Source organism: Prunus dulcis, chromosome 2, assembly GCF_902201215.1.
Source record: "Prunus dulcis chromosome 2, ALMONDv2, whole genome shotgun sequence".
NCBI classification, from domain to species: Eukaryota; Viridiplantae; Streptophyta; class Magnoliopsida; order Rosales; family Rosaceae; genus Prunus; species Prunus dulcis.
In genome coordinates, this window is record NC_047651.1 from 4,786,602 (window position 1) to 4,799,234 (window position 12,633).

Sequence of the window (12,633 nt, forward strand, 5' to 3'; positions counted from 1 at the left end):
TCACAGCTGATTTCTCTCACAGTAAATCTAACATCAATTATTTTTATAGCACAGTAATGTCAAACTGGCCTAACTTTCACCAAACACTCACAAAACATGATATATTCCTAAGTTGTCCACTCGCCTCCGGCTTCGATAGAAGAAGCCATTTGTTTTTTGATACAAATGGAAAGTAGTAAAAAAAATGTGAGTGGAAAGTAAAAAATATTGGAAGGAGAAGAGTTTGTATGAAGATTTGGTGTGGAAAATGAATAAAATTGTTAGGTATTTATAAGGAAAAAATCCAGAATTTTTTGGTATCTTTAGAAATTTGTTTCGAATTATTTTGCAATTTTTTAGCCAAAAAAATCAAGGATGTAGGATTTCTAGACAAAATTCGATCGGAGCGTTCAGGAATCGCCACGTGGCATCTTCCCATTGGGGCCTATTTGGTTGGCGTCAGCTAGTGAAAATCAAATTTTTTTTACCATTGGCGAAATTCACGCGCCAACGGTAAAAAAAACTTTTATTTTCACTAGCTGACATCAGTGTGACGTCACAGCTCAAGCCAGAGCCTTTGGGCAAGAACCCAGTTCAGAATTGCCCTTAGGCTTGCCTTGGCTAATGGGTCCCATGCCTTGCCCAGACTTCCTTTTGAGCGTTGGAGGTCAAAATTGGGCCTGGAGGGGCCTGTTACCAGGGTTTGTGTGCTGCGCTGCACTTGCTCTAAATATATGAACCGGTGAACCCATAATCTGCCGTAAAACCTATTTTGGCCATTTTGACCGAAGAAATTCTTTTAGGCTGTTTAAAAGTGTGCCGTAAATCAAACGTACTTAAGTTGTCTGAAAAAATTCACCTTGCTTAAAAATCAAACTTAAACAGCTTCGACCATCCTACTCGTGATTTAAACCAAAATCAGACCTGTGTTAAGTTTACATTTTTCTAAAATATCAAATCCTTAGGCCTCATTCAAGAGTCCAACTCTCACAGAACGAACTGAATTGATCTGGAAATGATATGAATTGGTTCGATTGCTCAATATTTTAACAGAAATCAAAACGAACCTAACCAGTTCTGTTCAATTTTGTTTTCAGTTTTGAGGGTGAACCGAGCTGAACCTTACCTTGCCCACTTCTAGCCAAATATTTTAACCTGACCCCTATATTCCAACCAGCTCTCCACCACAATCGAGAAGTATAGGCCGATCATAAGATACGCCGGCGAAGAAGCAAAGTCTGTGGAACATCTAAATGTGCCCTTTCCAACAGGTGCAATGAGAAATGTTTCAATCACCTAACGAATGTTTAATAATCTACTTTCACTATCTGGACAAACAATTTACATAACAAGATTACTATGAGAGGTGAACATTACAACATAATCAAAATAAACCAGATGTAAAACGCATAAGACATGTCCACTATCATGCATCATATAGCGGCAGGTTCTTCCTTTTCCCTCTCGGCTCCTTTCTCATTGTCACTTCCTTCAGTCTCTTTATATCCATTATCCGAAATCCTTTGCTCTGAGGGCAAATTCTTTCTGGCTTTCCTGGTCCCTTCAACTTTCCACTGATCCCAAACTCGTGTTCTGGGCGGAGTTATGGAATCTCCAATTGGGGCAACTAAGCCTGGCTTTCCATCATCAATAACTACATCAATCAACCCATAGTCCTTGGCTTCCCAAGGATTCATGAAATTATCACGGTCCGTGTCCTCTTCAATCTGCAGCAACAAAAGAAATTTAGAAAGGAAAGAGAAAAATTCCCTCACAGAATATTTACTATGGAATAAAATCTCATTTGCTGCCTGACCTGCTCCAAAGGCTTCCCTGTGATTCTTGAAAATATTTTGTTCAATTTAATCTTGTGGTACACCATTTCTCTAATTCGTATACCCATGTCTGTTGCCTGAATTCGCATGTAAAATTGAAGGATAAATCATGAACCACCAACAGATGTATTAGCATTGTAAATAAATAAATAAAACAGTACTATTCTAACATTATATTTAATCAATATGTATGCGTTCTAGCCAGGAAGAAATTTATAAAAAAGAAAAGAAAGGAGATGACTGAAATCCTCCATGACATAATTAATGCATGCGTTGATATGTTAAAGTTTAACCATCATAGGAAAACACTAGTACTTGCCACATCTGCATTGTTCCACCTTTGCTATGAAGTCGATTGCTGTAAATTACTTTATTAAAGTTGATTTAAGTACACTTTCCTTTGGCAGAGGACCAATCTATTTCACTATACGAAGACAACTACGGTAGTCCTCATCCCTTATTAGGAAATGAATTGGCAATGTAAAATATATATCACAATACCACAAGCCTGCCCAAGTTGAAGATCTAACAAAGGGCACTTCAATTGCACAAAGTATGTACTTGAAACTTGAAAGTTATTTAAGTGGACGTTAGCTCTTTTTCCCTGCATTTCAATGAAATAAAAATTTAAAATGGATGGGAAAGAAAACAGTAGTCTTTTTGTTTTTTGGTCAATAGAAAACAGGAGTCTTGGGTAAGCATAAACTCCAGAATTCAAGTCTACAGCAAGAAAAAAGCAAAATTCTAATGAAAATTCCAAAGCTAACAAGATAAAAAGCACTAGACAGAGGCTTTAGCTGACCCCAACATCACCTTAAAAATCATGATCTGTACACTACGATTTGAGGCTACCGGCATGAGTATCGTCTAAGCCCATGTAATGTGTACACATAGTGACTGACACATACAACCTCCAAAATTGCAAGCATGAGGACATGTCAATATATCTTCGTTTTTTTCTACTTATGTAGACATCCACAGACCTTTGACTATACCTTTTCTAGTAGAATCATAAATTATGAAAAGATCTTTCATATAAATATATATATTATATAGAGAGAGAGAGGCAGAGATCTTAATTATGATAAGATAGCCATACTTTTCTATACATAAAAGTGTTCAGCACATGATAGCTTTTCGCTCTATAGCAAAGGAAAGCATCAAAAGAAGTGCAGGCAGACACAAGCGTGACGTCCTTGGGTGCCCAACATGCCAAATTTTAAAATATTGTCCTAAAAAAGCACAGAGGACTCATTTGCTCTTGCTCCAGATGAACCTCAAGGTAAATCAGGCATCACTTGATTAACTGGAGCGAGGGGAGATGCTCAGTGCTCAACTGTCACAAGCCAAAGCCTCGCAACTATGCAAAAAATTGGTCATTCTGCTTTAAGATTTATTGTCGCACGATTTTCTTATTCCGAGCAGAAATCCAACACCAGAAGAGCAACCTAAAGGCAAGCAGGGCTGATACCAACCAACTCCTAGAGGATAAAAAATAAGGTCTCACGACTCACAAGTACAAAAGCTCACAAAAGCCTAACAAAGGTGATCTATTAAGGATGTTACCTTACCTTGTGAACAAACTATTGAGTATGGGAGAGTTTGTTTAGGAACAAATGATACATTACTCTTGAGCACGAGAACTTTCCTAGTCAAATGATACATTACTCTTGAGCATAAGAACTTTCCCAGTCAAATGATACATTATTAAGCATTATACACAGGCACCAACGGCATTATAAATGCCTCCTTGAGTATTTTTGCTATTTTTTTTTTTAATTATTCATTTATACTTTACACTCCAGAGAAATTGAAAGTTAAGAATGGACTTTCCCCTTAGAATGGGTAATCCTATAATAATATAAAACAAAATGTATAAGTTACAGTCTCTGATCAAAAGAGAACTTGGATTTATACAAAAGTTAAATCTTGCAATGAAGTAATGAAAGAAGATGTTTGAACTACCCTCAAAGACCATGCCTCAAACCGGAGACTCAGTCTCGGGTGTGCTAAGTTTGTAAACACATCTTAAACAATTAATGGTCCTCTATAACTTAGAATCAGAAACACAAAACAGGATCAATAATAATACATGCAACGAAACCAAGCATAAACATACTGATCCCAGTGAAAAAGCAGATTTATAGAAATATAGATGGAAATATTGAAAAATTACAGAAAACAAACAGTACTTAGAAGCATGAAACTTCAGGAAATTTTATACCAAACAATAATGCATATATTAGACATGCAAAAAGGATTTAGAACTCCAACCAATAAATATGGACATCCACAACAATAAGCCGAAAACAAGCACTTACTTTGCCCCCTGCAGTTCCAAGAGGTTGATGGATCATCACTCTTGCATTGGGCATGCAGAATCTTTTTCCTTTTGTACCAGCAGCAAGGAGAAATGCCCCCATAGAAGCAGCAAGCCCCAGACAAACTGTTGAAACATCTGCCTTGCACAATTTCATTGCATCATATATTCCCATTCCTGTATGCAGCGATAAATTGGTAAGAACAACAAAAGAGAACTTTAAGGGAAAAAATTATCCTCAATCCAACAAAAGTCATATTCTCAATAACAAGAGAGGGGGGCCGGCTAGGCCTGAGTCTGCCAATTTTTTCCCAAACAGAAATAGATGGACACGTTTTCAACTGTTTTTCTATTCAGCTAACCTCTTTCAATCATTTTGCTGGCATTATACCACTCAGCCCTCTGCCCTACTCTTTCCCTTCCCACAGAAATTTTCCCACCCGCTATGTCATTCAAAATGCATAACAATTGATGAAGATTTGGACTTTCAGGTAAAAGAACCATGTCAACTCAAAATGATAAATCCAACATCGCACCAAAATATCATTCCACTTTGATCGGATATCACCTAAGGGTACCCAACATCAAACCATATAAATATTCTTTGCCCCTCACACAAATCAACTATGTTTCTCCTTCCTTATAATTGCATCACTTGCTTGTTTCTTGCTTATTGTTTCTTTATTAATTCATTTTTGCTTGTTTATTCATTTTCTCTTATAATCACACATTCAAAAGTTATCTTCAAAAGGCACACAAAACTATACAGTTGCAATATTTTAAAAATGCCCTTTTTGTATAAGTCATATACATCGCACTATACGATTACACGGCAGAAAATGTAAGAGAAAAATATTGACACTTTTTATAGTAGAAAGTTTTACAATCAAAGGCACATAATGATAAAGTTTTACAATTGAAGGCGCATAATGCAAAAGTTTTACCTTCAAAGGCACATAATACGATCACTTTATTTCTTCATTCTTAAGATTTAGTGATTCAATAGGCCTTGACCAAAATCAACATATCAAATCAATAGTCACACAGATAGCCATTGCTACTTCTCTTCCTGTTGAACTCTCTTCATTTTTCTTCACTTCAATTTTTTATGAGAAAAACAGATTTTATCATGTAAAGATAAAAGAGAGAAGATACAACAAAGGGGACAAGTTATTCTCCAAAGACCGAACATCTAATGACGGAAAACTAACAAAATAACATAACTACAAAACTTTACTACAAAGATAACACTCCAATCAAAGAATATTAGAATGAAAAGACCGGTCTTCAAAGTTAAACTCAAAGAATTGAACGATCGACCTCCTCCCCCATTACACTTTCAAACTACCTTCTATTTGTCTCCAACCAAACCACCTTTAAAATTGCCAACACAGGACACTCCTCAGCACCAAACCCCCTCCTTCCGAAAATCATTAACTTTTCACCAAACATTAACTTATCCTACAGATATTTTCTACGACATCCAACAGATTAACTAATCCACCCACACCCTGTTTATTCAGGTTTCTACGGAACCCAAATTCCCAAGCAAAACAAGAAGAGGACGACTTGAACACAAACAATCAATGGAAACAGTATGAAATCATGAAAATCTAAACTAATCGAGGAAAACGAGAAGACTTTGTTTCCACAACCCAGCAGTTTTCCCAAAATCTCACCCATTCCCCATACCCCACCGCAATCTTACAGAAAAAAATCAAAAGAGTTGAGGCCTTCAGAGGTGTCTTTCCAAGGGCATCAGCTTGAACCTCTAATCATGATATTAGAATCCCAACCATCTCATGCAGCGTGTATTTACTCTTAATGAAAGCATACCAAATTGAACCATTAAAGTCTGCATGCCAAAATGAATCATCACATTTACTCTTAATTCATCCACTGTCTTTCACTTCAAACATAACTGAATCATCAATAAGTCTACCTCATCCAGATCCAAAATCCTAGCTCAAATAAATGAACTACGGACAAGGATATTTAAGAGAGATGTAGAGTGTCATGACTAGGATTTTATGTGAAAGCTTTCCATATATAAAAGGCATTCACATTGTTCGATTTTAAAAAGTCCAATTTTCAAAGATGTCAATATTCATGGGAATATGAAATTAAAGACAAGAATATGGAGTTGATGACAGGTCAGGATCTATATTGTCTGTCTAGAAGGCATTCAGTACATAAAAGTTGTTTGAATAACTATTTGGACTGTCCAACATTAGCACAATCATGATACTGAGGTAAAGGCATCTTATCTAATACATTTCTAATAATCATATCCTTCCTCACTATTTGACGAGCATTCTTCTAGTCTACCTTCACTTCACCTCATATTACTGCATCAACTTGAATCAACTCAATCTTACTGCTGGTGCATTCTGGGGTCTTCCCAAATGACCAAACTTAAACAATTACCTTCTCTGTAATCAGTGCTACTCTATTCTTAGAAACTGAAAATTTTGATTTTCTTAATCATCTAAAAAGTTAACACAATAAGTCTATTGAGTCAACTTCGAGAAACGATTTTTGTTGGGGATATTCCACAATATGGGAGGGACTGGCAAATCCACCAAGCTGGTGACAATAATGCCCTAAGGCAATGAAAGCATGGTATCCAAGTTTGACACATTCTGAGATTGTGACAAAGGTATCACAATTTTGAGGTGAAGGCTTTTTTCAAGTTGCTGCTAACAGCCAAAACCTAGAAAAGCTCAATCCAATAATTATATTTGTAGTGATCCGTAGCTACATGTAAGTAGACTATACATCAAAGCTTAGTCAATTCAATATATTACTTGCTTTACATGGATTGCGATTTTTTGTTTTGGTTTTCATTCTTCAAGGTTTCCTCATTCAATATTTTGCAAAAATAATACATTATCATGCATGTAATCCTTTGTGCTTGATACCAAAGTATGGCTTCATGATGCTGTTTTCCTCACTTACTAGCTTGCACGCCCATGCTTTACATTATATTATAAATGTAAATTGGTTTCCCAACTTATATAATAAATTACGTAGTTTTATCTGCAAATTTTGTTATCTTCAATATCAAGGATAGATAAAAACCAAAAAGCAATAGTTCAGAAGAGGTGCTAGGATTAAACATACTGAATATGTTTTAAACATACCAGCGGTAACAGAACCACCAGGTGAATTGATAAACATTTTAATGTCCTTTTTTGGGTCCTCAGCATCTAGAAATAGAAGCTGGCTTATAATCAAATCTGCTGTCATGTCATCTACCTGCCCATCAGTTGAAAATGAAGAGAAGTTAAATAAAGCAACCATTTCCTATTTATCAATTTAGTCTTCTAGTAATTAAGAAACACAAACAAACAGAGAGTAATTCATTCCAAATATTCACTTTTAACTTTCAACAAACAGGAAATAGTACAAATTTGACAGGAAGGAGCAAAACCCATGTCAAAGTACTCAATGCTGAAGCAAGAAAACCAGCAAACATGGCTATATAGAAAAACCAATCAAAGAAAAAATAACTGAAAATAAATAGAGAAAGACAGAAAGAAAACCTGAGAACCCAGAAAGATGATTCTCTGACGGAGAAGCATATTGGTAGTATCCAGCTCTTCGAATCTGGGCAGCCGTGGAGATGACGTAGTTGCTGTCTGAAAATCCCAATTGCTCGACAAGGTCTGTCTTGTGGGCGACGAGCTTTTTAAGGCCTTAATTACACACACGCCTTTGCTCCTTCTACGACAACTAATACTAGTGCTACTGCTATTAAGACTACTGCTCTTCACAATGGTTGAAATCGGTACTTGGGTTTGTGAAGCACCATTAATAGGACACAGTGGCCTTGAAGCTGAGGCTGCGTATGTCATCATCCTCGTTCTCTCTCTCGTTGTCTCTGTTTGAGCTCACCCTTTTTCCTTTATCTGAGAAAATTCTGTCGAATTGGGAAGGAAGGAAAAATAGGATGAGCCTTTTGACGAAAGGGCAAGTGCGAGAACGATGCCGTTCTGCAATTATATTAAAGTTGACGTCTTTCGACAAATAAAAGACCCAAATACTATCTCCAACACCAAAATCTTGCAGACTGTACGTCCTCGGAGAGCAGTAGCGGTAACCTTTCACTATAAAATGATATGGCTACAACTTTAGTGTTTACAACATATGTGGCTCACTGAATTTTCTCTCTAGGAAAATTTCTCTCTGCTTTCTCTTCTCTCTTTTCTTTTTTTCTTTTTTTCTGCTTCTTCTTCTTTCGTTTCTCTTCTTATTTATAGGCTGAGAAAATCACTATTCATCACTATTCACCCGTGACAGACAAACTCTATCAAAGCCGCCAAATGAACAGTAATGAATAGTAGTGGGCTCCACACCAATAGGGGTGGGCACTCAAACCGGCAAACCGGAAATCCGAGCCGAACCACACCGAACCAAACCGGAAAAAAACCGAGTTGACCAAAAAGTCAAAAACCGAACCGAACCGGTTTGGACGTGATTCGGATCCGGTTCCATGTCTTCAAAAACCGAACCGGGCCGAACCGAACCGGTGAAATTAAAAAAATATGTAATTTAAATATATATTTATATTTAATGCTGTATTTTTAATTTCACTAAAAAAAACCTAAATATTTATCCAAGTTCAATGTCAAAATATCTCTCTTTTCTCACTTTAATATTTATTTTTTATATGAAATTGAATAATTTGTTAATTTTCAAGTAAAAAAATAATATTTCAGTTAAGAATTGTATTACAAAAAAATTTTAAAAAATAATTTTTATAATCCGGTTCAAATGCACTAACTTTTGGAAAGTATATTTTGGCAATGATTTAGTGAAGAGATCTGCCAGGTTATCACTTGAGCGGATTTGTCTGACTTTGATTTCTTGACTCTTCTGGAGCTCATGTGTATAGAAAAACTTTGGTGATATGTGTTTGGTCCTGTCACCTTTGATATATCCTCCTGTGATCTGAGCAATACAAGCTGCATTGTCCTCATTCAAAATTGTTGGAGTGTCTGTTGTTGAGGGTAGGGCACATGTGCTTCGGATGTGATGGATTACCGACCTTAACCAAACGCATTCACGCCTGGCTTCATGGAGGGCAAGTATTTCTGAGTGATTGGAAGATGTGGCCACTAATGTTTGTTTTGTTGACCTCCATGAGATCGCAGTTCCTCCACATGTAAATACATATCCAGTCCGTGATCGTCCTTGATGTGGATCAGAGAGATATCCTGCATCAGCATAACCAATAATACTCTGGGCGTTGGTCGATTCACTGTAATAGAATAACCCCATGTCTGTTGTCCCACGAAGGTATCGTAGAACATGTTTGATGCCGGTCCAATGTCGCCTTGTTGGAGCAGAACTGTACCTTGCTAACAGATTTACTGAAAATGATATGTCTGGTCTGGTACATTGTGCTAGGTACAATAAAGCACCTATGGCACTAAGATATGGTACTTCCGGACCAAGGACCATTTCATCATCCCCTTTTGGACGATATGGGTCTTTCTTAATGTCAAGCGATCGAACGACCATTGGAGTGCTAAGTGGATGGGCTTTATCCATGCCAAACCGTTTCAATACTTTCTCAGTGTAAGTTGATTGATGCACCAAAATTCCATTAGCATTGTGCTCAATCGGCAAGCCAAGACAATATTTTGTCTTTCCAAGGTCCTTCATCTCAAACTCACGTTTGAGATAATTAACAGTCCTTTGAAGCTCTTCAGAAGTTCCAATTAGATTCATATCATCGACATATACTGCCACAATCGCAAATCCAGACTCTGATTTCTTAATAAACACACATGGGCAAATAGGATCATTTGTGTATCCTTCCTTCGGTAAATACTTACTGAGACGATTGTACCACATTCGTCCAGATTGTTTTAGCCCATATAATGATCTTCTCAATTTAACTGAGAACATGCCCCGTGGTTTATTTCTGGCTGCTTCAGGCAACCTGAATCCTTCCGGAACTTTCATGTATATATCTGTATCCAATTCTCCATACAAATATGCGGTAATGACATCCATGAGTCTCATTTCAAGTTTTTCTGAAACCGCCAAACTTATTAGGTAACGGAATGTAATTGTGTCCATTACTGGAGAGTACGTTTCCATATAATCAATTCCGGGCCTTTGTGAAAAACCTTGCGCAACGAGTCGCGCTTTATACCTTGAGATCTCATTTTTCTCATTGCGCTTTCTTGTAAATACCCACTTGTAACCCACAGGGTTCACATTGGGTGGAGTTGGAATAATATGTCCAAAAACACTCCTTTTTTCCAAAGAATTTAATTCTGCCTGGATTGCATCTTTCCACTTAGGCCAATCTTGCCTCTGTGTACATTCATTAATAGAGCAAGGTTCAATATCATCATCTTTTATGATTTCAGCAGCCACTGAGAATGCAAATATATCATCGATGATCATCTCATTTCTACTCCACAATTCATCAGTGGACGTATAATTTATGGAGATTTCTTGACTTTCAGGTACGGTTGCCACTTTAGGGGCACTTGTCTCACCAATGACGTTTTCCTTGTCAAGAAGTACCTGTCCCTCTTTGGGGGCATTTGAATTATGAATTGTGGGCTCTCTATTTATTTCATTTGGATTCATTTTGTCCATCAACTTCCTCTTTCGAGGAACTGAATCCTTTGAGCCTAGTGGTCTGCCACGTTTTAGGCGTGCAGCAGATGAACCATTTGCTGGCACATTGCTTTGTCCATCATGGACATCAATCCGTGATGGTGCATTTGCAGCTGGGATATGAGATTTTGTCACCTTTGCTGCATCATTAAATGCATCTGGCATCTGATTTGCAATACTTTGGAGGTGAACGATCCTTCTCACTTCGTTTTCGCATTGAGCATTATGAGGATCGAGATGAGACAATGTGGATACATTCCATGACAATTCATGTCGTTTTTCAGGAATGAGTTTGCCTTGTTCTTTAGACACAGATTTTTCTCCCCCTAATGGGGGGAAGATTGTCTCATCAAAATCACAATCCGCAAATCGTGCGGTAAAAATATCACCCGTCAGGGGTTCCAAGTATTTGATGATAGATGGTGAATCAAAACCAACATAAATTCCCAATCTGCGTTGAGGGCCCATCTTAGTACGTTGCAGTGGTGCAATAGGCACATAAACCGCACACCCAAAAATTTTTAAATGTGAAATGTTTGGTTGATTTCCCAATACGAGTTGTATTGGAGAACATTGATTGTTGGCAACGGGCCTCAATCGCACAAGTGATGCTGCATGTAAAATGGCATATCCCCAAGCAGAAATTGGCAACTTTGTTTTCATTAGCAAAGCGCGTGCTATCAATTGAAGGCGTTTAATTAAAGCTTCTGCCAAGCCATTTTGAGTATGCACATGGGGAACATGATGTTCAATATCAATGCCTAGTGACATGCAGTAGTCATCAAAAGTTTGAGATGTAAATTCACCAGCATTATCGATTCTGATTGACTTAATGGGATAATCTGGGAATTGGGCTCGTAATTTAATTATCTGAGCCAAAAGCCTAGCAAATGCCATATTCCGAGTAGATAAAAGACAAACATGTGACCATCGGGTAGATTCGTCCACCAAGACCATAAAGTACCGAAATGGTCCACATGGGGGATGAATAGGTCCACAAATGTCCCCTTGAATTCTCTGCAAAAATGATGGAGACTCAACATCAACCTTTAGTTGTGATGGTCTGATCACCAACTTCCCTTGTGAACAAGCTCGGCAAAAGATGTCACTTGATAACATAATGTGTTTAGTCAATAAGGGATGTCCTTTAGAGTTGGTGATGATCCTGCGCATCATGGTGGATCCAGGATGACCCAACCTGTCATGCCAAAGCTTAAAAGCATTTGAGCCAGTGGACTCTTGGTCCATGATACTATGTGCCTCAATTGTCCGTATGGTTGTGTAATACAACCCCGATGAGAGCTCACAAAGCTTCTCCAGTATACGCTTTTGGGTATCACTGGAGGTAATACAAAGATATTCCATGTTTTCCTCTTTCTTTGTTTCAACATGGTAGCCATTCAAACGTATATCTTTGAAACTCAATAGATTCCTTCTGGAGTTAGATGAATACAAAGCATCTGGAATGGACAGTATTGTTCCATTCGGTAACATAATTTGGGCTCTTCCTGAACCTTCAATCAGATTTGCAGGACCTGATATGGTTGTTACCTTTGCTTTTGTAAGCATTAATTTTGAGAAATACTTCCGATCTTGAAGGATCGTATGAGTAGTTGCGCTGTCTGCGAGACAAATATCTCTGCCATAGCCTTTGTTTTGAGGGCATCCATAATTTACATCCATACCACCAAATAAGTAAAATAAGCTGAAATCAATAAAGAAGACAACATTACCACTTTTATTGGATTGAAATTTAAACAACACTTCAGTTAATACAAATAGTACAGTTAATACAAATAGTACAGTTAATACAAATAGTACAGTAAGGAATTTAATCTAATTCGGACTCATAACCTT

At 37.4% G+C, this 12,633-nt stretch overlaps 1 protein-coding gene across 1 annotated transcript; it reads right to left on the minus strand.

Annotated features, from left to right (window-relative positions):
• Positions 1-1,205: 1,205 nt before the first annotated feature.
• Positions 1,206-8,159, minus strand: LOC117619270 (ATP-dependent Clp protease proteolytic subunit 3, chloroplastic). The gene is made up of 5 exons (XM_034349186.1): positions 7,680-8,159; positions 7,278-7,392; positions 4,136-4,311; positions 1,796-1,891; positions 1,206-1,706 (listed from the first exon to the last, which is right to left on the minus strand). The coding sequence occupies exons 1-5, from the start codon at positions 7,992-7,994 to the stop codon at positions 1,413-1,415; spliced, it is 996 nt and encodes a 331-aa protein (XP_034205077.1). The 5' UTR covers positions 7,995-8,159; the 3' UTR covers positions 1,206-1,412.
• Positions 8,160-12,633: the final 4,474 nt, after the last annotated feature.